Here is a 27,798-nt window from a genome sequence, read left to right as displayed (position 1 = left end):
GACCAAACATTGGATGTGAGCACAGTGAGGTGATGATTGGAGCATTTCAGCAGTGTCAACCACAACATGAAAGACAAGCCACATTCCAGATTGCTGGCCACAGCTGTCACACCACAAAATGAAGAGCATCTTGACCAGTTAGTCTACACAAATTGTCTCACTGTGGTGAGTATATTGAAAAAAAAAAAAAAAAACAGCGTTTTGTAGCTATTTGCATAATCAAATAGTGTTATTGTGCTCTTATCTGTTATAGTTTCCACATAAATAAGTGAGGCATTACTTTTGGAGTGACCCGTGTACGCTTTCTTTTAATTGCTGAGTTTTTTTCTGGTTGTAGGTGTTACTGAGTGGTGCTGCAAAATACAGGATTTAAAAATATTGTTTTAATGTAAAACAGGAAAGATTTCAGAACTTCTTAAAAATCACAACACTTTTTTTTTTTTGTATAGTTCTCATTTCCTAACACCATTTACAAAAAAAAAAAAAAAAAACCAAAAAACACACAACCAAAAAAAGCCAACAGAAAGAAATAAATAATGAAGTTTACAAAGCATTAACCTTACCTAAGAACGCTTCCATCTTTAAATATCTTAGAAAAACCTGCTTACAGTAACTGTACTATACTGAATTACTCATAGTAATATATTGGCAAAAACACATCATTTATTCTCTGCTAAATATCATGAGTAACTTCTGACAAAGTCTTGAATTTATCTATTTATTTCTAAGACAAATGTTGCACACAATTTGGAAATGCAGAATCAACAAATATGGGAAACTAAGGTTTTTGAATGGTTCTACTTTGGTAAAAAAAATTACATTTGACTTTAATAGCAAAACAGACCATAAGCTTTGATGTCAGACAGACTTGAAACAAGATTATGAATGATTAGTCTTAATGATCAAGTACAATTTTTAAGAAGCATTTCTTGGAGTTTATTTACAGTTAGATGTTAATTTCAGTAACCCACATGAACTTTGTCATGTTGCTATGGCCAAAAAAGCCATGCTACCCTGAGCCTCCACCAAAAGGCATAATGAAAGTTTCCTTGGTTCAGTGAAACTATGAAGGCATCTCAATACAGGGAGTACTGCACAGTCAAAGGGATCAGTACCCTACAAATCTAGGCTGGCAAATGAGTTTCTGCCTAGCAATGTGAAAGAAAGGATGGAGACAAAACAAATAGGTAGAATAGCTAATAGAGACAAAAGTAACTAAAGGTGAAATTCTTCTGTCAGCCATACAAGCCTTGAAAAAGGGCCAGAACATGGAAGCACTGCTACAATAATATATTTGAACTCTGTCACAGCGCTAAAAAATTGTCAGTTGTCCAGAGGAAGCATGTTTTCTGTCAACTGTATAGTTGGTAAATATTACTTACCTTTCCAAGCTGACCAGCACAACCTGGAATTAAAAGTCTGTTCACTTACTCACACTGGCTTTAGGAAAGTGTTTTTTGCAACCTCACAGATTTTCTCCCTCTCATACTACCACTTTTGTCTTTGTGGTATCACATTAAACCCTGCTGTTCTCACTGCTTTTGACTTACTGTCCTGGCCTAAATGATCACAAGCTTAACAGTTTATAAAATTACAGAATGGTTTGGGTCAGAAGGAACAATTAAGATCATCTAGTTCCAATGCTGTAGGCAGGGACACATGCCTATAGACCAGGTTGCTCAAAGCCCTATCCAGCCTGGCCTTGAATGCTTCCAGGGAGTGGGCATCCACAACCTCTCTGGGCAACCTGTTCCAATGTTTCACCACTCTCACAGTAAAGAATTTCTTCCTAATATCTAGTCTAAACTTACCCTCTTCCAGTTTAAAGCCATTTCCCCTTGTATTTCAAATCAAATGAATGGAAGGAATTAGTAATGAAGAGGATAAGTACACCGTTAGTATAAAGACTTCATAAATAAATGGCTGAACAATTGGGTGAGTAATCATCATCTCACACAAAACTATACACCAGGGATTGCCAGAGCTAAGCCATGAGTGACTCTGGTCCCATCTCTGTGAGACAAATGCAACTTAGGCACCAGCCTTCTGTTTCACTGTCCTGACAAAATCCTCTTGAAAAAAAATACTTGATAGAAATTGCAAAGCAAAGCAAACTGTCTTAGAAGACAGTTAATCAGCAGAAGAACATTTGTTTGTAAAATTCCTTTCAGTATTTTAGCAACACTGCCTTCCAGCTCTCCAATACACAGAGTATTTAAAACCTATTCCACAGATAATCCCTTTCATATTCTGCAAAACTCAGTATATCACTTTAATAAGTATTCTTCACATAAAGGGCAGGAAAGCATTTTTAGTTGTCCAAGTTCCTATCCAGCACACAATGTACCATCTCAAACTGTTTCACAGTGCCATTCTGAAGAAAGTGTTACTATCTTAAGCCTATAATATAATTCCCAAGTCCACCTTTATGGAAGTTATAGGACCACATTACAAGAGACAGACCAAAATTATGCTTACTGTTTATACAGCAATGTAAATGTGACTTGTATGCTACCATAGGAGGAAGAAAAAGTGCTTTTCATGGAAAGCCCTATATAGATTTGTAACAATCAGAAAGGTCAGTGCAGGAGCAATAAAGGAGTTGCTGCAAAGGGATTAGCATGAACAGTATGGTGTTATAAAGGAAAAGCGCTCACCTGTCTCTGAAGATCTAGACTCAGAGAGAAACTCCTCAAGAGAGGAATCTCCAAAAAGACATCCCTCCCCAGTAGCAGTCAACCCTTAAATGAGGTCTAAGTGAGGTGTAGCTTCAGCCCTTGCAGTCACACAGCTGAACTGTCCTCACCTGTGCTCCCAGGGCTGACTGGGAGCTTTCCCCAGGTGCTCAATCAGTGGTTCAGGCCATGACTCAACAGTTCCCTTACAAGGTTTAAAAAGATTCAGTAAAGTTAACACTTCTTGAGGTCTCTGAAGGAACGAAAGCCTGTAGCTGGAGTTGAAAACAGAGGAAAAGGTGTCACAAAATGCTTCTGCTTAGCAAAGCAGAAAATTAAGATGAGTGAGGCAACCATCCTCATGGAATAACAGAACAATGTTATCTCTGGTCCTCCTGTTATTGTTAACATATTTTAAAAAGCTCTTTTTGTTGTCTCCCACAGTACTGGCCAGCTTCAGCTCTCACTGAGCTTCAGCTACACCCATTTTCTCCCTACAGTAGCCAAGAGCATCTCTGTAGCTCTTCCTTGCTTCCTGTGGTCATAGACTTCATTTTTTCACCTAAGCTCTAGAAGCTTCCTTCTGAGGCAAGCCAGCCTTCTGCCCCACCTGCTTGACATTTTGGAATTGCCTATTTCTGATCTCTTAAGGGGAAGCACTTAAACAGTGACCAGCACTGATGGACCCCAGTGTCTCTAAAAGTAGTTTCCCAAGGAACACTATTTTTTTTTTTTTTTAAACTTATTAACTGTGTTCTTATTTTCAGTACACAGATAAATATTAAACAAAGTCTTAGGGTGATATTATATGAAGGAGGTCCCAATTATCTGCCTCTCATATTTATCAAAAACATTCTTTTTAACTATAGCTTACGAAATAGTGCACTTAATGGAATGATCACAGAATCATAAGGTTGGAAGGGGCCTCAAGGATCATGAATTTCCAACCCCCCTGCCACAGGCAGGGCCACCAACCTCCCCATTTAATATTAGACCAGGCTGCCCAGGGCCCCATCCAACCCAGCCTTGAACACCTCTAGGAATGAGGCTTCCACAACCTCTCTGAGCAGCCTGTTCCAGCACCCCACTATTCTCTCTGTAAAGAGCTTCCCCCTGACATCCAACCTAAATCTTCCCTCCCTCAACCTAAAACCATTTCCCCTTCACCTGCAGTTATCAACCCTTTCAAAGAGTTGATTCCCCTCGTGTTTGTAGGCTCCCTTTAGGTACTGAAAGGCTGCAATGAGGTCACCCCACTACCTTCTTTTCTCCAGGCTGAACAAGCCCAGCTCCCTCAGCCTGTCTTCCTAGGGGAGATGGTCCAGTTCCCTGATCATCTTTGTGGCTCTCCTCTGGACCCTCTCTATCAGCTCTGTCTTTCTTGTACTGCAGACTCCAGACCTGGACACAGTACTCCAGATGGGGCCTCACAAGAGCAGAGTAGAGAGGAACAATCACCTCTCTGTACCTGCTGATCAACCCTCTTCTGATGGAAGATGAATAATCTAAGGATATAAATGCATAGCTTCATCATCCAAGTTATTTATCAGCCTACATAATCTTAGATGAACTTTGAATGCCTCTTCAAATCTTCAAACTAGCCTTTGGGCTCAGTTTTCACAAAGTGCAAAGAGTTAATTTGGGAGCCTCAGAAAATAAATCTTTACAATACCTCAAAAAAAAGTGGAGCACAGTGTTTTGCACACTGTGTCATATAGGTAGTACAGACTGCTCTCTCCAACACTACTCTGCAAAGACAGCATTTGAGAAAGAATAATTTCACATCCATCTCTGCTGACTCCTCATGAGCAGCGATAAAGATTTCTGTGCCAGATGGAAGAGTGATGCCCTCAGCAACAACAGGAGAAGCAGTGACAAATGCAAGGCTCTGGAGAACTACAATATTTTTAAGTCTTAAAAAAATTCCTGAAACTTTTGATACTTCTTGCTGTTGTTTCTGAAAACTGCAGCAGATGGATCGCTTGTTCCATTCAGCATGACATTTTTGTACTGCCATAGAAAGGGCAGAGATTACTTTCACCTCATCCTCCTTCTTGCTGAGTAAAAGCATAAACATGACTAGAACATGTTACCAGTGGGTAATAACATGACTTTGAATGAAGATTGTAATGGTCAAGAGTGTAATTAATTTGTTCAAAACAAATACTGCTTTGTCTGTGGAAGCAGATTTGCCCACATGTTTCTCAAGTGCATTTATGGAGGGTGGTTGCAATAACTCCCCCGTAGTTCAGAAGCACACAGTAGTAATTAATAATACCACTTGGCATTTGTGATTCACATATCAGCAGACAGGCAGGTGTTGGAGTCAATCTTATGGTTTGTCACAACACAGAGAAAATGAGAGCCAAGCGTGGTCTGGGATGCTCAATGATTCACTTCTTTGTGTTCTCTCCTCTTCAAAAGCTGCCTGTTGTTTCCAAACAAGAACGCTATCGTTTCAAACTTCCCCCATTATTTTGAGGAAGCATACACAAACCCGTGCGTCAGCGCTCCCTCACTGCACTCGCTTTACTCGACGGCTTGCTGTAAACGCAGGCTAACAAGCAACAGAGGCCTCAGCAGGCTCCCGAAGGCTCCTCCCCGCTGCGCAGCCCAGCACTCAGCTGTGCCGCCGGGCGGAAGTGCGAGCCGCGGTAGGGAAGCGGGCGCTGCGCCGTGCCCCTATTCTCAGCCCCCACCCTGCTGCGGGCCGGGCCGTGCGACCCGCGCTGCGGAGCGGCAGGTAAGGGAGCGGTTGCAGCCTCCTGCGTGTGCAATATCGCCGCGTCTCGGGAGAAGGGCCTGCACGAGGTATCCCGCGTAGGCGTTTTCCTCTCTCTTTAACCTGCGTGACTGTTTGCAAGGAGCTGGGCTGGAGTCAGGGACGTTGGGCCAGTTCTCGGGCTTTATTCCTTCGGCTCCCTATAGAGCAAGTTAAAGGGCTGCTAAAGAAGTAGTAGCATTACCCAGAGTTGGAAGAACTGTGTAGGTAGCACTTGGGCATCAGTTTTGGTATCCTCCCGTCACCTGGAGTCATCCCCATGAGATCTCTGCAGTGCTAGTTTTCTCTGAACTGCACCTGTAACAAAGGGTGATGGTTGTTCCTCAGGAGCAGCCAAGAAGTTAAATCGTTCAGCACAGCAGTAGAAGTGCATTGGTTACTGTATGAGGAAGGCACAGCACTGCCTTGCTTAGGACTTCCCCAGGAAGTTGGTCAGGGGGGAACAGATCAGAGCTACTCCTGAACATGCCCTACACCAGGGCTGCCTTAGGCTGGGTCATGTGAGAGGGAGGAGAAGAGGCCTGCTTTGATAGTGGCTATAGTGTGTCATGTGAAGGAATAGTTAGCCAGGAGAATGCTGGGATATAAACCCTGTTTGAGCCAGGAGCATTGCTAGAAATGAAATTAATGCTTCTGACTCCCAGCTTAGTAACTGGGCTGTCTAACTTGTTGCGGTAGGGTAGTGCTCATTCCCTTGTTTGAAGTTACATTGAGCCTGGACGCTCCTTTCAGTGCTTCTGGGTGCCAGAAAAGTGCCCTATTTTCTGGCTACTGCTGGCCACACTAAATTGGTTGTGAGCTTTGTTGTTAACAATGCAAGTCTGTCAACAAATACCTTAAATAATTTCTGTAGCTTCTTCTCTGAGTCTATAAGGCTGACCTACATGTAAACCAGGAAGCTTTCACGTGAGCTTTGTTTGACAAGCTAGTTGTTAGAAACAAAAAAAAAGAGACTAAAATAAAGGTAATTAGTAGCTATTGTCTAAAAGAAGTATGCCCAGTACCTGCAACATACTGCATTAGAACTTAAACAACAATAAGCGTGCTGAAGATTCTTCATGCAATACAAAGTACAGTTATAACAATAGAATAGCAAGGTCCTAAACTGTAGCAAGTAAGGATTCACTCAAATACAGCAACCATAGGCACAAAAATAATAGAAAGAAGTTTCTTACCTTCAGGAAGTCTCAAGTACATAGGGACCTCCCAAAAGACATCTTTGCTCTTCCTTAAATGGCCTTCCTCCTTTGCCAAGCCTTAAATTGGGTCTGGGAAGGGGTGGATCCTGACTCCACCCCTTCTGGTCATTCAGGTACATTGCATGCACCTGAGCTCCCCTGGGTTTGCCCCACCTTCGTACCAGGTGGTCAATCAGTTTGAAGCCCTGATATAGCATTTCCACTGGAGTTACAAAGCCAGATTCTCCCTGGCCCTTGATAACTGTGGGCAGTTAATTTTGTTATTGCTGTTGGACAGTGCACATATAACTGGAAGTGGACTTGTCCTGACTCAGTTGCTAGTATGCACTCTGTGTTGGTATCCAGATCGAGTAAACCAGGAATCATCGTGAAGCTATTCATATTACCTGCAGTTTTATCTGTGGTGTAAATGAGTCAATAGGCTGAAGTTTCAAATAGTGACTTTATGCATCTGAGTATGTTTCATTTTGAAACTGTAGGTCGCCTTAATAACAATCCTTTTGAATATTATGAATTTGTATAATTAGCTTTCATAATGCAAAATCTCTCTTTGTTCCCTTCAATGAGTGTATGTAATTAGTATAAGACTTGTTAATCTTTTATTTTACATGTGGAATTAATAATCCAGTATAATTTAGTAAACAAAAGCAAACTTTCATTAAAATGTGAACCTCATTTGTTATTACAGTTATAGTTTGGATGTGTATTTCCTCAGGCTGCATACTTTAGGTGAGGCTGACACACATTTCACCTCCCACTCTCAATAGGCTAAGAGATGAACTAGAATAAATCGATCTGTCGTCATAACTGCATTGTTTTCTTTCCAGTTTCTGCTAGGGTCTTCCAGGTCAAAGCCTCAGGTTGTGTATTGCTTATCAGTAAAAAAAATATCTTTTTTATATGTAAAAATGTAGGGCCCTTTTGTCCCTATGTTCCATTTTTAGGGGGCAGGGCAGTGTGCAAAAGAAACTGGAGCATTCAGACGATCTGATAATAGGACTTTTGAGGCCACCTCTCTGGTCATTATTTGACTAATTGTAGGGCTCAAATGAGAAAAGGAGATTATGACTTTTATGCTTTTTTTGCACATAAGTCTGTAAAAATTCCATTTCTTTGTGTCCGTCTTCTTAAGTCATTCCAGTTTGCAAAATAAATGCTATAATGCTTGTTAGTTTATATCTTTTGCAATCTACTTAGGATAGTCTTTTCCACAGTGTAGCCTTTCTGATGACAGCATGCAACATTGTTGTCTTCGCAGTTTGTGTTGGCTGACAAACACTATTTCTGAAGGCAAAGCTGAGCCTTATGTGAAGAAATCTTGTCTCTCAGTGTTTCAACTTGAGTAACTGTCATGCAGATAGATAAAGTCCTGCTTGCTTGGTTGTTAGCTGAAAATAGCAGTAGATGAAATTATGGGTGAGCTCTGCCACAAATGTTTGCAGGAGTGCAAATATTGGACCATAACTTGGTCCAGAGCCCCTGGGTAACAGTGGAGAAATGGCTTCTTTCTTATAAAGAGCTGTGGATTTGAATGTCCTGAAGTCAGTTATGATAGCCAAACTGAATGTCGTAATGGGTTGACCATTTTAACAGAGGAGTAATTTAAAATTCTTCATAGAAAAAGAGATATCACTCGTATAGTGAGAGATCTTGGAAGGGGGTCATAGGCTACGCAATGAGTATCTTCTTTTCATGCAGCTTGTAGGGCTGTGAAAATAAGGAAGTTGGAAAGGAAGTTCAATGAAATGTTAATAATTGCATGTAAATACATGTGTATGCTTCTATTTTCAGTACCTAAGAAGTGTCTGTGCAGGAGGCAGTTGAGTTTTTTGACCTGTGCAATTTTAAAGTCACCTGTTGGTGGAATTTGTTTTTTTTTTTTCCTCCTGATTGTTAGGGTTTACAGTGCAGTAAATAAACCAGGCAGGTACATGTTTTTGTAGAGGCTCTTAAAGGTTTATAACAAGAACAGGCACCAATTTGTTTTTAAGCAGCAATTTTCTTTAACTTCAGTTTAGTAGCTGTAATGAAAACACTAAATTACAGCCTGAAGCAGTGATTGAGCACCTGGTGGGAAGGCAGGGCCAACCTAGGGGAGCTCAGGTGCATGCAATGTACCTGAGTGACCAGAAGGGGTGGAGCCATGATCTACCCCTTCCCAGACCTCATTTAGGTGTTGGCAGTGGAGGTGAGGGTGTCTCTTGCTGGAGTTCTCTGTCTCCTTGAGGCTGTGTAAAGATAAGTAATTCTTTTTCTTATTTCTGTATCCATGGCTGTTGTGTTGGGGCTTGTTCTCATTTGCTGTATCCAAAGGCTTTGCTCTTCTGCTATTATTATCTGATTATAGCTTTACAGTAGCCTGTCTTTATTTACAGGAAATTGCGTTCTTGAACATCATACATCATTTCCTTTGGTTTTCTAACGTCAGCCTTGGGTAATCCAATGTGAATGTTTGATGTTAGCTTCAGAGTTTCTTTAATGAGTTATTCTGAGAATGTGAGTTGATTATGTTCTGGTATAGAGACCATAAGTATCCCTGTTAATTGAAGAGTGGCTCTATTTGTATTATATACAAGTTTTAAAAAAAATATTACATGGAAATTATTGTATAAGCTGGGAGGTCTAGCACAGCATTAAAAGAGACCCTAATCTTAATCTCACAGTAGATCTATAGCATTTTTTTAAACACAATTTATGTTGTGTTCTGTTCTTAAGGTACTTGTGTTTTTCTGTTTCTACACTTCTGATGTAGAACAATAGAAAAGTAACAAATTTCTCCTTTTAATGCTTTCTCTTTCTTTTACAGCTACTTGATTAGCAAGATGAAGCCTGCTAAATTGCACTATTGGATATTGGGTTGTTTTTCTATGGCACTGTGTTGTTGGTGTACTTCAGATAAATTCCCTCAGAGGTAAGCTGTGATTTAAAACAAGTGACTCAAAAAGCTACTGCTTAAATAATCTAAATCATTGTTCTTATCTGTCATTAGCCAGAAGGTGTTTTATGAGAACTACTTTGCTATGTTTCATCTCAGAAGCTCGGTTATTTTAATTACAGGTGAAAGATGATATTTATTTTTCTAAGCTAGGACATTTTTTTTTAATTTGTGTAGGGAAGTTAATATTCTACAGTGTTAGGGAATTGTTTTATTCAGGTTTCCTCTGTAGTAGTGAAGACTAGATAAAAGTATTAATAACTTTCAGTGGTGCTATGTCTGATTTTTTTCTGGAGCTATTTAGATAAATTGTGTAAAACCACACATGCATGTGAATGCATAAGAGAAAATGTGGCTATTATGAACTCACAAAACCAGAGGAAAAAAAACCGGCAAGTGATGTAATGTGAGAGCATCTCTACTGGAGCTGAGAAATAGCTTTCTCATGGAACTTTTTCTATAGCACCCTTAGAATGTATAAGCAAAGGAGATATGGATGTTAGCTTCCAGGGAATAACAATTTATTTTGACAGTTCTGCTTGTAATGCTATCAGCTTGTGCAGATTGCACTGTTGTCTTTTTTTTTTTTTTTCACTTGAGGTTTTATTATGTAGCGTAGTTGCTTGATAGCTTTTTATATCTTGTAATGTCTGAAGCAAGAGGTGTTTAGCCAGGGTGTCAATTTAGATTTACTGGAAAAAAAGAATCTTCTGTAAAAGCGTCTAAAATATGATTTACCCTTCCATCACTTTTTAAACAAAGCTTGTAAACTTTTTTTCTTCATGTAGGATTCAGGTAGTACTTAAGTCTCTCTAAATTATGTACCTCTTTATCAAGAAGCTTTGAAACACAAGTGTTTTTGTGAAAGAAAGTGATAGTATTCCTTCTAAAGATCTTCCCTAGGTAAACATAGTAGTGTCACAACTTGTTAACTTTTAAAATGTTTTGAAATTATATAGTTAAGTACTTAAAAAAATGTAGTGTTTGTGTGTAAAACAATGAACCTCAGAAATGCTTACTGTATGTTACTTCTTGTAATTCTTAATTTTTTTAGTTCTAAGTTTTGTGTTGTCTGACAGCATGGTGACACTTGGATGAAATTACACCTCTCGCAGCATCAACTGCATTGTTTGTGGTTATCTGTAGTTTGTTTTTCAGAGGAGTACTTACATTTCCAAGGCTGTATACTTTCTTTTCAGTTGAAAACATCAATCAGAATTACAAGATTAATAATGTCCTAAGCAAGTATCTTTTTTTGCTGGTGCTGTAAAAGCTTGCCAGTGGATATTTTCCAAAATGTGAAGCAAAACCTATCCTCTTTATCTTAATAAATGGGAAGCTTATCAAGCTAGTATGCAGATGTGTTTAACAGTGAGGTTTCTAAATATGTTGCTTTTATGTAATTTGTTACTGTTTGATCCTACAGTGTTTGGAGTGTTAAATATTGCAGTAGAAGTTATACAGCACTGAAGTCAGCATGTAACCTCTGTGAATTGCTGGTACTGTGCTCCTGGCTGGAGGTGGTGTTCTTAAAATACTTGAGGAAAAAATAGTTTTGTTCTTCTTTCTACAGTGATAGCCATTCTCACACCTGGAAAAAGCTGTATCTTGCTCACCACTGGCCAGTGACTGTATGCAAGGTGAGATTTGTTTTTTTTTCCTCTTTTATCTGGACAAAGGGAACCTTAGACAATAAATCTTTGAAAAGAGAATTAGTAAAGCCCATTGAGTTTGCATACTTGCATTTTAATAAAGGTACTGGCTGATCTTAGTGCAACTTCTGCGATTTTTTCTATACTCTGGGGTACCACTAAGCATGATGGATTGTGGTGTGTGCACTTCAAATGTAGTAGTTAATGTGGGATGTGCTGTACACTAAGCCTTAATTGCTTGTCACGTGTTTTGTTAGTCCTCAACTTAACCTTGTACTTTTGCTAGACTGTGTAAGCAGACTTCCATGCTTTGTCTGCCTGAAGACAGCTGGTTAGCACTTGAACTGTCTTGTATATTGAGGTTTAGCTTTAAAATGTTGGCTTCAAAGTTTTGGTAACTCATCAAATACAAATTCTATCTGGAAAAAGGGGGCCCTGTATGAAGTTGTTATGGCAAGTGTCTTTGAGCATTTCTGTATTTGGGGGATGGAAACAAAAAAAAAAAAAAAAAAAAAAGAACCCTGCCCTGCTGAAAATCCTGTATAAAAGTAGTAACAGCAAAACTTGCTGTCAAAAACTTCTGTGGAGAATGGGATATGCTTATGATAAATGTGTGGGGGAGATACTAATACAAAAACTTAGCTGTATTTAGCTGAGACCAAGGAGTGGCCAGTAAGTTGGTTGTTTACTTTTTTTTTTGAGGGAGATCAGAAAACTGAAGTTAAAATCATATGAAACAACATTTTTGTCTAGTTTCACCTCCCTGAGTCATTGGAAAAAGGGAGATACCAACTCTACTCCTATAAGTGCTTTCTTTTTTGTTCAGATTGTATGTTAACTTGGGAGGTTCCCAAATTCAGTTTTGAATGTGAAGAAATAGATTATTCTGCATCTTCAGTTATTTAGATGTGATTGCTGTGTTAAGTTAAAACTGCTGACATGATGTCAAAAGGAAAAATGATAGCTGGGCAGAGTAAACTGCAAGTGTGTTATTGTTTAAGTTAAAAACTGCTTTGTTACAGTATGTTGTGCAAGCACTTATGAGTTGATGTATCTTGTGCAAAGGAATTTGATTACAGGTGAGGGCTTCAGTACATAGTGTGTTCTTGACACGTGTGCATCTTAATGCCTACCTATTCTGTATATTTGTGTGTGGAAAATGTTTCAGGTATTTGAAGTCCTGCAAGGCCTTTTTTTTTTTTTTTTTTTTTTTTTGCAAATGTAGTGGACGTGGTCCATCATACCAAAAATTTGTGAATGTACCTCTCTCAGCTCTTCCTGTGCTTTAATCTGTACGTAACTGTGCTCAGCTCTTGTTTTAATACTGAGTGTGTTCTGCACAATTAAGCTGGAAAGTACTGTTTTAGAAAAATGCTGTGGTAAGGCTCAACTTAAATTTTCTGTTCAGAAATCAGTGTGAATTTTGTTAGATGGAAGTAGGAGCTGCAGAAGGGAAAATAAGGGGGCTTGCCCTCCCTTTTTGTGGAGTTGGACACATCTTTAATTCGAGAACTTATGAAGGTAAATGTTATGATTGCAGCTTTTTCATCTTGGAGATTGTAAAAAATGAATAACTTTTGTGGGTTTTTCCCTTGTGAAATAGAGAAAATCTGATGCAAGTATCTATGCAATTTGGTTCCTGTTCTGGATAGAATAGGAAAAATGAAGAAATGGATACTAAACCCTGCTGTGATCTCTTTTACTATAAACATGCTGGTGTTTTCCCATTTTACAATATTGATTTTAAAAAAAATTGGAAAATTACCATGGTCAGAACTAGAGAGGAGGGTGAAGAAGCCATCTGACGAGCGCAGCGTGTGACCAAATGTGTTACAGGTGGCAGTGGGCACACTATGCTGCAGGCCTGCAGTGCAACACCAACTTTGGGAAATGTGTAGGAGAAACTGCTAGCTGGGTTAGCACCATGATTAGGGAGAGCAATTGCAGGTGTTTCACAGACCTAAAGGTAAAATGATGCCAGATCTTTATTCATCTCTTCAGTCTGCTGTGTTTCAGCGCTGTGCAGCTTGAAGAGGCTTTTACTTGCTGGAAATAAGCTGTTGACTTTCGGTGCTCTGTCACTCAGCTGTTCTGAGTTACTTGGGGCACCCAGTTTGGTCTTGGGAGACTTAAAATGTTGGCTGTCTGGCCACAGTTTGACTCTTTAGCTTTCCTTCTGACCTCAGAATGCTATTTCAGATAGGAAACAGCACAAGTCCTGGGTCTGAGCAGAAGCCCTGGTTGTGTCAGCTAAATTGAACTGAAAAATGCAGTGGCATTTGGGAACTGTGGTTTAAAAATTGGATAAGGAGCACAACTGTGCTGTTCTTGTGCCCAGCTGAGCAAGATTGTTATCTGTCAGTCTCCTTTTCAGGGGATGTTTAGTCACTGGTCATTAACTTCCTGCATCTTGGGCTGGTTAGCTGAGCTCTTTCAACTCCTCAAAGCTTGTTTGGACAGGAGCAGTCTCATTAATGTTTCCAGCGTGTGTTTGTAAGAAAGTCCTGCATAGCCTACAGTTTTGCTGCTGCTGGCTTGTGGCATGTAGAAGGCAATTAGTGAGATTACAGATCTGTTTCTGTGTTTCTCTATACTCCACTTCTGCTTCTGCGTCACGTGAAAGGCATTTGTGGCGTAATTAAGGCAGAATGGGCAACGCAGAGCTGAAAAGATAATATTTTGGAGGAAGAAAATCTGAGGAGGTTGTTATTAAAGAAAATTGTTTACCAAAGAGAGACCTAATTATTAAGCAGGGTAATCAGGGAAAGCATGGTCATTTCATACATCACAAAATGACTGTAAAAACTTTTTATTTGTGCTCAGAAATATGTATTCAGCTCTAAATAATAGCTAATGTGTAGAGTATTTCTCCTGTATTAGCAAAAATCTTGACTGGAAACCTTGGTAGGAATGTACATTATCTTTGCTCTTCGCTCTCTTCCCTTTACTCAAAAATAGCTTAAGAATGCTTATTTCAAGTAAAATAATTAGAAAGTACTTTTTTCTTTTATCTACTCTTAGTGTTTTTCCTTTTCATTATACTAACAAGGCTACTCCTGGACTTTTAAAGATGGTTGTGTGCTTGTCCAGTATTGCAGCTTATGTTTATATTTTTTTTGATGGCTTTGCACCTCTTAGAAGGATCTGGTGATAAGAAAAATAATGAAAAATGCCACCTACAATATAGGATAAATGTAGGGCTAACTCATTCATTTAGCATGGCTCTTCCTATTAGCTCAGAATCTGTCCTTTTGTCTTCTGTTACTGCTGCCTGTGGGGATACCCTGGTGTTCTCTTGGTCTGTTTCAAAACTTCAGCTGTGGTCAACAGGCAACTATCACAGCTTCATGTACCTGGAATCACTGATTTGAACAAGCAGAATCTCTTGTATCTCTAGTGCTTTGGGCCACCAGTGAATGTGCTTTGTTTCTTGTTCTAAGCTATTATCTCTGGTCACATATAACAAATATTTTGTATTTTTGTTTTCTACAGATGAGTGCTAATGATTGTCAAGACCCTCCAGACTACTGGACAATTCATGGGCTGTGGTATCGTTGTAGATTGTTTTAATTTCAATCTGGAAAGAAAAATTTTCATACCAAAATGTTTAGGGCTTTTTTTTTTTTTTTTTTCAATGCCATTCTGTTTTATGATTGCTTCAAAAAAAGCCTTTCTTTCATTGGAAATTCAAAATCTGCTCTGATATAAAACTGATGTGTTTTCCTGTATATCCTGTGAGTCACTGAGCTACAGAAATCTTTTCATGTGAGCATCTTGTTTACATTTGTCTTTATAAAATCACCACTGTTCTCAAAGAGAAAGGGAAGTAATGGCTTCCCCTCTTTCTTCCTGAGTACAAAGATTTCGTTAGTGACTCGTGACAGCATGTAAATATCTTAACTGAGCACAAATATTGTGGAAGTCTGGAAAAAACTAATTTACTTCAAAGGAATCAACTACGTAACATTGGTGTCAATGACAGCAATTAGGTTTTCATGACAAATACATGGAAATATTCTCTATGGAAAGTTAGTAAACCGCATGTCCTGGGAGGATGAACAGCATTAAATATAGATTTCCAATGACTGTCTGATAATACTTGCTCAATTGTCGCTTAATGCAGTGGTTGGGGAGCTCAGTGTTATCAGTGGCCTGATGTGCACAATTCTAACAAGACAGTTCCTGTATCAGTACTTCCTCTGTACATTATTACACATTGTGATGAATTGTAGGGCCTAATTAAGAGCCTCTACATGGGAAATGTTTTAGCCATAATTAATGTACTGGATTTTTACTTACAAAACTTCATAAATGCTGATGGACAATTTGTATTTTGCAAGTTTATAACTATAATCTCTCATACATATTTAAAATTGAGACTATGATATCTCCCAGCTTTAGTAATAGCTAATATCTTTTTTCACTTTGATTTTGCTTCTTTAGGCCTGACAAAGGTGAAGAATGTAATAGGACGTGGCATTTCAACGTCACAGAGATTAAGGTATTTATTTAAAAAAACAAACATACAAACAAAAAGGCGTCATCCAAACAGCTCAGTGTTTTTGTGCTTCTTATGTGCAAAATGTGTAGCTCAAAACAAATCTGTGATTGTAGTTTGCTGAGAGGTATGACTCCAGCAGTTGATCAAGTGCTTCTGATACTGCTTGAAGTGACAGTGCATGTGATCAGTAGCAGCTGTTCATACCTGGTTTTGTGGACATGTGGTTGAACTTGTTAAGCCACTTCCTCTGTAGCAAGAAAACATCGAGGGAAAATAGGCACTGAATTTCCAATGATAACCAGTATTTATGAAAAAGAGGTTACAGTCAGGTCATGATTTTTTTTTGTTGTGTTTTTTTTTAAATGTGTTAATTTATTAAAAATATCTACATCTGAGTTACAGAACAGGTTAGAAGGGATCTCTAAAGAGCATGAGGTGCAACCCCACCTTGCTCAAGCAGAGACACCTACTGCAGTTTGTCTAGGCAGCCTTGGTGTATCTTCAAGGAGAAAGACTCCGCAGCCTCTTCCAGATGTTTTCTACATAGGAGTGGGGAACTTGATCATGTGATGATGAGAAGCTCTGTGGTTGAGCAATTTCTGAAGGAACAGCTGAAAGAAAATCTTACTAGTCTGTACTAATGTATTTGGATGTTACTAAGGTATTTGCATCTGCCCATTACTACCTCCAACAGCATTTCAAGAATAAGTAGGAGAAAGGACCTCTTTTCTTTTTCTGCAGATGAAGTTTCTCAGTGATGCTGAAAGATAAGGCCTCAGTTTTAGAAGAAAATACCCATTTATGTTGATTTTGTTAGAAATAGCTTTTAAACTCAGCAGGTAAGTTTATTAAGAAACTGTGTTATTTCGTAGGATCTTATGTCAGACATGAGACGCTATTGGCCTGATGTGATTCATTCATCTCTGAATCGCACCCACTTCTGGTGAGTACAGACAAAACTAAACAACAACTTTGGATATTATTTTATGGAAAAAAGTCAATCTGAGTTAATTATCTTTCAGGGAAGGTGTTATGCATGAGAGGCAGCATCCAGGAAACCGCTGAAAGTGGTACATGTAAACCTCCCCCTCAGTTTTCTTAATATAGCAGGTTCTGAAGAGGGAGCTAAGGCAAAGGTTTTGAAGCAAACCTTACTAAAAGTGAGCAGTAGAATGTTTGTTCCCTTTTTATACAGGGAAGAGATGCATCTGCAGCTGATATTTAAATCTTGCACTGTGGTTGTGTTGTAGGGATGTCAGAACTAGCTGCAAGAGCAGTTTTTGGATCATTTCCTCGCTAGCTTCTCTGCTTTCCTTTTGATATTTCTGAACAGAGAGTGGAAATGGAAAAATAATTTGCATTGGGTGGTCCTAGCCATTTCTCTTCAGACTTCTATTTACTTTCCTAGCAGCTTAAAATCAGACCAACTCAGCGTTTGTTTAGAGATCAACCTACTTGGCATAAGGGAAGGGAGAAGGAGACTTTGATCTCTCCTGACAATGTTACTATGCGTATTTTCCTTCTTTTCTGGTTCCTCTTTGCTTTTATATCACCAGGTGCATGGACTGAAGAGCAGTATAGATGTTTGAGGCTGCACAGACTTCAGTAGTTTGAATGTATTATTAAACTAAAATCACTGGCAATTTGATGTGATTTGTTTCTGCCTGATCTACTGTGAAGATAATAACATCAGATAGACGTAGCTTTAAATGCTGCTGCCTCCTGCTTTTTTCAACTGTAATTACCTCTGGGACTTTCGTTTAGATTACTTCCTCTCTGAGTCACTAGGGCAGATCTTTGAAGGGAATGGGAGTCTCTTTTAATGTCCTCACTCTACAGAAGATCTTTGTCCTCCAAGTCTTAAAATGGTCTTAGAAGTGTCTTACATCAGTCTGAATGTCAAAACTGTCCCTCCAGAAAAGTGATCGTGCTTCTCTGTACTCTTCTCCTTGTGCTGTGCTGGGGAGAGTATGGCTGTCTATTTCAATGGCATCACAAATTTATGCCAAGTTAAACTGTTAAGGGCATAAGAAAAATGTGTCCTCAATCTATTCCCTCCCATGTCCTGAATGCTCACCTGTTCTAACACAGATACCTTAATAGGCAGCAGGTATGAACAGATATAAAGTCTTTTTTGTTTCTGTTTGAGGCTAGCAAACAGTGTTTATCTCTTGTTATCATTAGTATAAAAATAATCTGAAAGTTAAGTTAGAACACTGTAACTAGTATTTTGATTGACAGAGTAATTCACTCCCTCTCAGTAAGGTAACAAGCACACTTTAATTGGCAATTCTAATCGCAGATTTTGTAAACGCAAGTGTTAAGCTGGTTGGAGGCCAGTAAGACCTTGCTGTATGTCTTAATTCAGTTAAAATAGTGTTCACTTCAATTTTTTTTTAAATGTCTAGTATAAAATAAATGACTGAAATGAGAATCTGAAAATAAAATTAAGATTTTTCATTGTAGACTTGAAGGCACCTTAGGTAAGGAACAGAAGCAGCGACAAGCAAAATGGTTAAGTATCTTAGCATATCATATTGGGGTTTTTCCAAGACTGCCCTAATTGCTTACTGTGTTTCTTCCTGTACTTACCTCTTAGTTATTTCTGGCTTAAAGGAGGAGATAAAGATTCTTCAGGGGGATTAAAGAATGGCTGTAGATGCCTCTGTAAGAATAACTGTGCATCTTTGTTCACCTTGTTTACTAGTGAACTGTGGCCTTTGTTACAAAGTAGTGTGAATAGGATACAATAGAATGCCTTGTAACAGGATGTATACTTTGCCTCTCAAAATTTACTATCTGAAAACCCACTTCTTGGGGAAGTTTTAGACATTTTTTGAACAAAATAAAAATTTCTAAGTCAAGAGAATTCCCTTCAGGATCAGCATAGTGGAAGGGATCTGTGCTTCCCCAGGGCAGGTGGGTATCCCTCATCTTAAACATCCTGTGGGCAGTTCTTGCAGATGTGGGTTCTTACCAGTTTTCAAGCTGGGTGATTTCTGCAGTTCTTGGACTCACCTGACATGTGCCCAGTGTTGTGGGCTGCATATCTCAGATACTGAGCTTGGGGAGCTCTGTCCTTGTTATATTTTTAAAAATCTTAATGTTTAGCATTTTTTTTTTTTTTTTATCACATAGGAGAGTTTATCAATTTCATTCCTTTGTGTTTTTGCTGCCACTTAAGACTCCGTTTGTAGAACTTAACTGTTAGGTATGTCAGTGTGGTATTTGTATCTTAAGAGCACCATCAAGAAAATGGTGAAGAAGGACAAATTATATTGTGGAACCCAGTCTAATGCTGTACCCCCAAGTACTGTGGAAGTACTTGTGTCCTACGAAGAAAACAATGTTAAAGTTGTTGATGGCTAACATGTTCTCTGTGATACTGCTTATCTTATGAGTATGAGGAGGTACGGAAGGGAGGATGACCTTCACAAATGCAGGTGGCCATGTTCTGTATCCATGTGCCACCCAGCTAAGGCTCAGCACAAGGACCTTGTCTAATTGTGGCCTATGTGAAGGATAAGTCTCAGTGAATAGCATTATGAGATGTTCTTTGAATTTCTAAACAAATGGTTTATCATTCCTTTTTTTTCCTGCAACTTGTTTAACTCTCTTCCACTTAAACACTTCACATGCCTGTGCTGAATGGTCAGAGTTAGCTATATCTGCATCATGGTTTTTTTTTTTTCAATGTCACTGTGCTGCAAAAATGAAATTATGTGAAAAGAAACAGGTAGAGAGCAGAACCATTACTGACTTTAAGACAAATTCATATACATAACGTATAGCAAAACACAATACTAATCTGGAATGTCTCAAGTCCACGCTATTGTCTAAGCCACTGTACCATCATTTCCTTTCTCTTTTGCATCTCTTACTTTTATTTGAAAACTTTTTCTCTTGCAGCTGCCAATGTTGAGGACAGCTCATTTATACATTTCTAATGTGGCTTACCGTCCAGAAGAATTCTTCCTTAGCCTGATGTTACAAACCACGATGAGGGGCTTTAGCTTTTCTCTCACTATCCTTACAGGTTCAAAAGCTCTTGAAAAGTGCTTCCTCTAAAAGAAATAAGTGTTGCTGTAAATAATGTTTTATAGGACTTGAATTTTGGTTTCTTCCTATAGGAAACACGAGTGGGAGAAGCATGGCACTTGTGCAGCCTCACTTCCGATTCTAGATTCTCAGAAGAAATATTTTAGTAAAACCCTGGAACTCTACCAGCATGTTAACCTTAATGGGTATGTTAATGAACTCTCTGGTCTGCTTTTACTTCAGACAGTTTCTATGAATTTAAGATCTAATTTAAGAAAAGAGTCTAAAAATCTCAGGCATAAATAACTTTTAGTACTGGAGTGTAGAAGAGGGGTTTTCTGCTTTGAGAAACATGTCTCTGGTCATTTCAGTCTTGTAAGGCAGCGTGCTTCGTTTCATAGTCACCTTCTAACACAAGCTGTTAAACTTTGAGAAGCTGTATCAGCTGTATCTCACTAACAAAAACTGTGAGACTTTAACTTCTAAATCAAGTGTCAAAAGCTCCAGATCTCTGAGTTGTACTGATACTAAACACTTGGTTGTGTTTAGGAAATACAGTTTTTATGCTCAGAGGGGAAGGCAAGCTGCAGACAAACTTGTGCAGAACATCCTGGGAAGGTGCTGAAAAATAACAGCAAGGAAGGCTGTCCAGAAGTGCAGTCTTCAGTTGGTGTGTACAGCTCTCAGCTTTCCTTTCAGAAGTAACCTCCATCTGACATTCTTGCTTTGTCCTAAGAACTGATTTCTCCTAATGGTTCCAAACACTGGCAATTGTAGATACACTACCTTGATAGAAGTGTTGGAACTTGTCCAAGCACTGTATGAACATATCACAGCTACAAATGAATATCAAAAGTCCTACCCTGGTCAATGCTTATTATGGATGGGAAAACATTTAACTTGGGCTTGTTGATCATGAAACACCTCTTTGTGTTGGAAGACTTTATCTGGGAGATGAGAAAAATTCTCCTTTTGTATTTAGAAATGTATATGTATTTAAAAAAAAAAAAATCTGGTTCATATTTTCTGAGCGTCTTGTTCAAGCAATCTGTTTAATAGTCTTATTTACTTTGCATATGCACAAAGGAAATCTTTTTTTCATCCCACTCATGTTTTTGCAGGTGTCGTGTAAAACTTAATCATGCTTTTCTAAGCACAGCGCATGTTGTATTTAATGTTAAAACTAACAGTAACTGATAAACCAAATGCCTAAGTAGCTGTGTGACTAGAACATCTTACAGATGGCACAGTGACCGACTATGGCTCTAAATCAGCATGTGTAGTGAAAAAAAAATTCAGATTGTAACATCTTGAAGTTAATTGCTCATAGCATACTCCTCACTGAGGGAGGGAACAAAGCACCCACATAATTAATTTCATCTTTGCTGGAAAATGATTGCTAATGTTCTCATTACTTCATATATGCTTTTAGGAGGGAAAAGTAGTGTTAGAATGATTACGAGTTCCCTTAAAAAGATCTTTAATATTAAGAGGATATCATACAGGCTCCTGTAAAATGATGATAGAACATTGTGTTTTCATTAGCAAGTAGATCCTTACACAGTTGGGCAAGATCTCCCTCGTGCAAAACTTGACCTTGGAAGGGCTAAGCATTATTAGCGCTCATCATCCAAAGAGATGCTGAACATTTCCATGTACTGCTGAAGAAGCAAAGAAGCTGGTATTCTAAGGCTCAGCACCTGTTGGGTCCTGAGGTTTGCTAGCAACTGAAAGTGTGAACTTCACTCAGGACTGAATCTAAAGGAAAGTGTGTTTAAGCCAAAAGTTGTTGAGAATTACCTTGTTGCTCTTATATGAACAGCTGTCCTGTTTAAAAAAAAAAAAAAAAAAAAAAAAAAACATCAAAACATTTCTAAAAATCACTTTGTAAGTAACCTGACATCAGTGTTGATCCAGATTCTGTGTCCTAGTGGCCAGAGCACACGAGTCAGTGTGCCCTTGATGTAAGGGAACGGTGCCATGTTAGCTCTCAGCAGTGCAATCTGGAGATCCAGCAAATGATAGTAACATGGTCTTTTTTGTTTGTTTTCTGAAGGCTTGTCTCTCTCCTGGCTTCTCAGAGTAAAGTATAACAGTGGGTTCTTGCTGACCCTGCTTAGTTAATGGGAAGTTGCTTTTAAGAAAAGGACACCTTCCCTTGGCCTGGCAAAGGATGGAAGACAAGTTTTCCTTGTTCAACATAATTTTAAGTTGTCACTGACATTATTAATTTACTAATGCTTGTGAAGTTATATTTCTATACAAGAACCATGGAAATGTTTTGTCTTTCCTTTAGTTTTCTCCTGAAAGCTGGGATAAAGCCAGGCAGTACATACTACCAGGTAAGAAAGGACCTTTTATAAATGCAGCATCACATGTGTATACTTCCAGCAAAAGTCAAATTATTTCTAGAGAGTAAATGATCTTTAATTGCATGTGTTATATTTAAAGTTGTGCTTCGTCTTAAACTTTTTTCAAACTTACTGTTGGAAAATGTGGTAGTGACTTAGTAATTTTTACAAGCTTTTAAATTTTTCAGATGGCTGATATAAAGGAAGTGCTTACAAAACTTTATGGTGTTACACCAAAGATCCAATGTCTTCCTCCAGAAGAGGTAACAAAATAAATAGATAAAACCAAACACAACCACACAAAAGCCCAAAAATAATAACATCCGAACAAACACATTTTTATCAAAAATTTAAGAGAGTAAAAATAGTGAAAAATCTGCAGCATAGCAAAGCACGGAGTGTTCCTTGTGCGTGCAGCTCCTTGGAAATTGGGTGTTGCTCAGTTCCTAGAATTGAGTTCACAAAAACATTACCTGCATCCTGGCACCACTGAGCTCAGCTTATGTTACTGTTGATATATATCCATTTCTTAACACAGAAATATTGTTAATGGAGGGAAGTGTCCATTCTTCATGCCATAGCTTTGTTCTTAGTGTAGGTACTCAGACACTGGGAGTTGTGGGTTTTTAAGCCCTATTTGCCTTAAACTTTCTACAGGCACCTCTTACAGAATGCTGTACTCATTAGACTAGAGGTAAACTTTATATGAGTACTTTCTCCTGCTGTTGCTGAAGCATAACTGCCATATAACAAATCAGCAGACCCAGTAAGAATGAGCTGAAAGGAGCTAGTTAATGCATTGCCCTTGACAGGGGTACTGTCCATTAAAAGCAGTCTTTAATTCACTGTGAATGGTTTATGTTTTGCTTGAAGTTATTCGCTATACAGAACCATTCAGAAATAAAGCAGTTTAAAGGCTCGTTTCTGAGCTTTGTTCTCAAAAGCCCCTATCTGAAGAGATATGAAGGTGTTTTGATGGTCATAGGTTCAGTTCTTCCTTTAGAGCTATTGTGGTCTAATGTTTCCATTTCTTTGTGTTTTTCCTTGCCAAGATTGTACTGTGAATTGCAATACAGCAAAGAATGTAGTACATAGGCTTTGCTGTAGCATAAAGTACTTGTTCTCATTATCTGAACTAAGAATGCTTTCGGAGGAGTGAAGTAGTAGTCTGAACAATATATGGATAGGCTGCGTAGTTGTCAATTTGTTTCCTCTAAGGTGACTCTACTTTAAAAAACAAACACACCAAAAAGCCACAAAAAAAAAAATCCAGCAACAACAGAAATCCATACAAGATAGTTCTTCCTCTTCTGTGGATCTTATTATTTCGGCTCAATAAAAATAGTTTACCACACTTGCTAGAGTTATGGCCCACACACAGAGAGCAGTTTTATGAAAACTTCCCAAGATACAGTTGCTGATGGAGTTTAATAGCTCTTATGCTGTCAGCTCATTTGCTTTAGTAGTGCCCTGAGATTCTTAGAAGTTGCTTCATGTGAAAAAGAATTTAATGTTAAAATTATTTTTAAATGTATTTTTGTTACTCTAAGCAACAAAGGAATATGAGTTGAATGTGGCTTTACAGAGGGATGCAGTCACTTCTGTTCATTCTTAAGGGTTTCATAACAGGTCTTTTATCCACATATACTTTGTGTGTGCATCCTCTGTGACTTTGCCAATCTCCATTCCTATAGCAAAGAATTATTTCTTTAATGCCCACTGTGGGTTATTTTAGCCTGTTCTGCAGTCCGAAAGTGATGTTTCCACCAATCCTGGCAGCCTACTTTGGTATTCTCTTCAGTAAAAACTTCTGTAAATCCAAGGTGTTTTTTTCTCTCTTTTTGGAGAGCTTTCTTTGGTTCAGTTCCCATCCTTCTGTAAAAGAGTTGGTGGAAGGTGCCTTTTGGGTCAGACATATTTTTTTAATATGCTCAGAGTTCAACCAGAGCTCATTGCTAAGATGAGCGGCTTCTGTGTACTGGGCCAGTTTACTAAACAGTAAGATAATCTGCCATGATATTTCTTAATAAGTCTTACTAGTTATGCGCATTCCCCAAACTGTTAGTGAATTAAAGTACTGGAATGTGTTTACTTGCCTACAAGTGTGTTCTATAAGATGTTTGTAGTGGATGCTTCCAGTACTTGTCTCCTTCACATTTTTACAAAGGTAACTGTGCAAGCAAGCACTGCTGTATTCAATAGGTAAGGCAGTATATTTGACAAAATGGTTTATTTTCTTCTTTGTAGCAAGCTGATCTTATCTCTTATGTTTCTAGAGTGAAAAAGCACAAACACTGGGTCAGATTGAATTCTGCTTCACCAAGGAATTGAAGCTGAGGAACTGCACAGAGCCAAAGGGTGAATCCAGCCAAATGCACAGCAGCTTGCAGCTTGTGACAGAGGAGTTATCTGTCTGCAATGACACTCTCCCAGTCTATTATCCTTCACAAGTCCAAGATCACAAATGGAGCCTCAAGAGCTTGAAAAAACTTCTTCAACAAAACAAGTTAATGACAACAATCCCTTAAAGTCATACCTTGGAAAGCAATTTTGACTTAGCAATATTACAAAACCTTGCCTGTATCAGGTGTTCTGAGGGCACTTCTGCTTGGGGAAAAAAACCAAAAAAAAAAAAAAATGCTTTGGCCATTGTAAAAGAAAATCATTTGCATTGTAATACCAGCTATGTAGGCTGAAGTCTTGAATTGCTGGTCTGGTACAGATGAAATCAGAATCTAATTTAGAGCTCTGTCTGTACTTCTTGGCTTATTTTATAATTTGAATCAGTGTTCAAATAAGCTGTGACGACTTAGTTTCATTTGCAGTTCAATCTGCCACTTCAGCCACATGTTTTTTTGGCAGTGACTCAGGGTAGCTAAGTTATTCTTTGTTTTCAAAAGATGCTTATCAACTTGAGATGACAATTTATTGAAGAGAATATTGTAAAATGGAAGAAAATGAGGTCTGTCTGCTTTGTGTAAATATGTTCTCCAGAAGCACTGTAGCATTAAACCTTTCCTCACTCAGATTACAGGTGCCCAAAAATGACAACCTTTTAACAAATATACTTATTGGCATCTGCTAAAAGAACCCTGAGATTGTACTTGCAGCCTCACCTGTTCATAGGTTGATTTTGGCCCAGTGACTAATACCATCATGAAGAGTGACTGGTTTTAAATTGTCTGCTTTTATAGGAAAATAATATTAGACTCTAGAAATATTCTTAATGTTTAACAAATTTGAACAATTAGCAATTAATCCCATAACAATAACATGCCACAAAGTTGCATGCTTCCAAGTAAGACTGATTTAGATGAGATCCTTTACGCAGTGCTATGGTGATGCAAGTGTCTCAAATTGTCTTTGAAAGGCAATTAGGACTCAAAGAACCATCTGTTAGAGAAGTGTATTACTGCAAAAATGGTAAAAGCATTGTTAAGGACAAATTTATGTTATCTTTTAGGTTTAGAAACCATTTGTATTTACTTGGCTTGTCCCTGTACCTCTCCTTTAAGGCGGTTACCTTGCCATTCCAGAGTACTGTGGTTGTATTTTTTTTTCCAAGTCCTCTCTAGAAAAGGGAGGGTTCAAGTCCTCTCTAGAAATTTGAATTTTTTTTTTTTTTTTTTTAATACATGAGATGGGGTATGATCTGCATTTTAGCATGTCAACACTTCAGTAAAGCATGGGTTTTTCTTTCCAACTTCTTTCCTTCCTGTGTCAAGGAATGTAACAGATCTGGAGTATGTTATACAGCCTTTAAAGTCAAAACTAAAAAAAAAGTTATCCTTTTATTCTTTTTCCCTACACCATTATTGTTGTAGTGGAAATACTCAAAATTGATCTTTGACATCAAAAATGTCGAATTCAGAAGGGAAAAGGCAGAGGATGGAGTATGTGGTACTTGTTGTAAAGCCATATAAGCTCACTGCTGTTTTAAGTACATTAGTGTTTATGGGTTAACTAATTTCAAGGGCTGTGTGATTGTTAAATTTGAGAGTGGTGTTTTTTTTTTTTTTTTTTTTCCAGTGACTTTTGTTTGGCTGAAATTCACCTTTACATCTTTTTTGAAGTGTAACAGGATGAATCCTGCTCTTGATTCAGTGAGAACTTTGCACATGTTTCTGAGTGGAAGGTGATTCAAAGACCAGAAATTACCTGTTGTGCATTGGTATTTTTGGCCATTTTTCAGGGAGTGCTGTGATGGTCCAGTATTTTCTCTGGGGTTGACTTTAATAATTGTGTAATGTTCTTGTAAGAACAGTAAAGAGCACACTATAAAACTTCTGTATATGTATATGTTTGTGTATGCATTGTACATGATATATCACATCTGTTTGCAATTAAGAACACCAATACAGCTTAATTATGAACACAGTTCTCAATTAGAACAACTGACTTCTCAAAATCTGTAGATGTTGTCATCTTGGGAGCAAGGGTAACATGAGAAAAAAGATATAAAATCTGTAATAGTACACTGCTGTCAGATGAATGGTTGCTGGGGCTGCTGGTTATTTTAATTCTTCTTCACAGCTGAGGAAAAGCTCAAATAGAAACAATGGGAGTGTTGCTGGTTCTTGTACAGGCTTAATGGAAGCTTGAGTCAATAGCCTGATTTTTTTTTTTTTTTTTTTTTTTTTTTAATTGTAGTGTAAGTTGTTTTCCTTTATATCTTCAAATAATGCCTAGGGAGACAAAATATATTATGTACAAAATCTCCATAGTTCACATGTAATGCATTAGTTACATATTGCAGACCACAGCTGCAAATACCAGCTTCAGAAGGAAGTAGCATAGACACAGCCTTTATAGTGTGATGCTACACGTTCAAGCTGATTCTTGCAAAATGGTCAGCAGATCAAGACAAATCAAAGCTATTGACCTCTGCAGAGCAGACAGTGCAGCTTCCATATACTTTTCGGCCTTCTGCTCAAATGCAAGCAATGTGAAGGAGCTGCCAAGTTCCAGAACTTAGAGGATAACCTGTATCATCTGAAATGGGAGAGGAAAAAGGGAGGCTGCACAGCCAGCAGTACGCTGAACAAGAATCCTGCTACTAAATGAGAAAGTGATTGATGAGGGTTAAGTCAAGATGAACTAAAAATAAATCAGAGACAGAATCTCAGCATGGCTGAGGCTGGGAGGGACCCCCTGGGTGTATCTGGTCCAATCCTGCTCCAGCAGGGACATCCAGGCCTTTGTCCAATACATTTAGTTTTTCAGCTTATATATTAACAATATGCAACCACTGTGACTTGGTATTGATAATCCCACTTGTGTAACTTCTAGGATGATGGGAAGGCTTTTGAAAAACAATTGGCTGACTTATGCAAGCAACTTCAGAGATCTGTACAAAGGATTCCCTAAAGACAACCGAAAGAGCAGATGAATGAATGGTAGCACCAGTTCAGACCAAAGATTATGGCTATCCCTATCAATGACTCGCAGCCAATTACCAACCTTGGCAATTGCTTTTCATCAGGTTGTGTGCAATTCTAAGTGTTTTACTAATACAATTTAAGTACAAGAGGTAAACAAAGGTATGTTGGGAATCTCAGGAATTGCTTTCAGTTCTGAAAAGTGGTGCTTACTTCCTTAACCAAAATAAAATCTGCCAGCCTTGAAAACTGAACACATCCTGAGGAAGATGAGTTTTATTTTTTTC

General features: G+C 38.4%; 1 protein-coding gene across 3 annotated transcripts; it reads left to right on the top strand.

Moving 5' to 3' along the window:
* The first annotated feature begins 5,314 nt into the window (after window positions 1-5,314).
* RNASET2 (ribonuclease T2) lies at window positions 5,315-27,765 on the top strand. Of its 3 annotated transcripts, none has more exons than XM_042813091.1 (10): window positions 5,316-5,418; window positions 9,463-9,567; window positions 11,165-11,231; window positions 14,736-14,791; window positions 15,687-15,744; window positions 16,617-16,687; window positions 19,875-19,988; window positions 22,079-22,124; window positions 22,322-22,396; window positions 24,410-27,765. In XM_042813091.1, the coding sequence occupies exons 2-10, from the start codon at window positions 9,479-9,481 to the stop codon at window positions 24,659-24,661; spliced, it is 828 nt and encodes a 275-aa protein (XP_042669025.1). In that variant the 5' UTR covers window positions 5,316-5,418; window positions 9,463-9,478; the 3' UTR covers window positions 24,662-27,765. The 3 variants fall into 3 exon arrangements, with proteins under 3 accessions (XP_042669033.1, XP_042669025.1, XP_042669042.1); XM_042813108.1 differs by having other exon boundaries at window positions 5,389-5,486; XM_042813099.1 differs by lacking the exon at window positions 22,322-22,396 and having other exon boundaries at window positions 5,315-5,418.
* Window positions 27,766-27,798: the final 33 nt, after the last annotated feature.

The sequence above is a fragment of the Centrocercus urophasianus genome, unplaced genomic scaffold (genome assembly GCF_019232065.1).
Source record: "Centrocercus urophasianus isolate 14NV4802_14NV808 unplaced genomic scaffold, USGS_Curo_1.0 seq_10, whole genome shotgun sequence".
In the NCBI taxonomy this organism is placed as follows: Eukaryota; Metazoa; Chordata; class Aves; order Galliformes; family Phasianidae; genus Centrocercus; species Centrocercus urophasianus.
Note: the sequence above shows the minus strand (reverse complement) of the source record. Positions and strands in the feature narration are given on the sequence as shown.

Excerpts from the sequence above, each read along its gene's own strand:
- RNASET2 (XM_042813091.1), top strand. The coding sequence starts at position 9,479 with ATGAAGCCTGCTAAATTGCACTATTGGATATTGGGTTGTTTTTCTATG. Across the intron at positions 14,792-15,686 it reads TGGACAATTCATGGGCTGTG|GCCTGACAAAGGTGAAGAAT; the intron begins GTATCGTTGTAG and ends TTGCTTCTTTAG. Across the intron at positions 16,688-19,874 it reads CTGAATCGCACCCACTTCTG|GAAACACGAGTGGGAGAAGC; the intron begins GTGAGTACAGAC and ends TTCTTCCTATAG.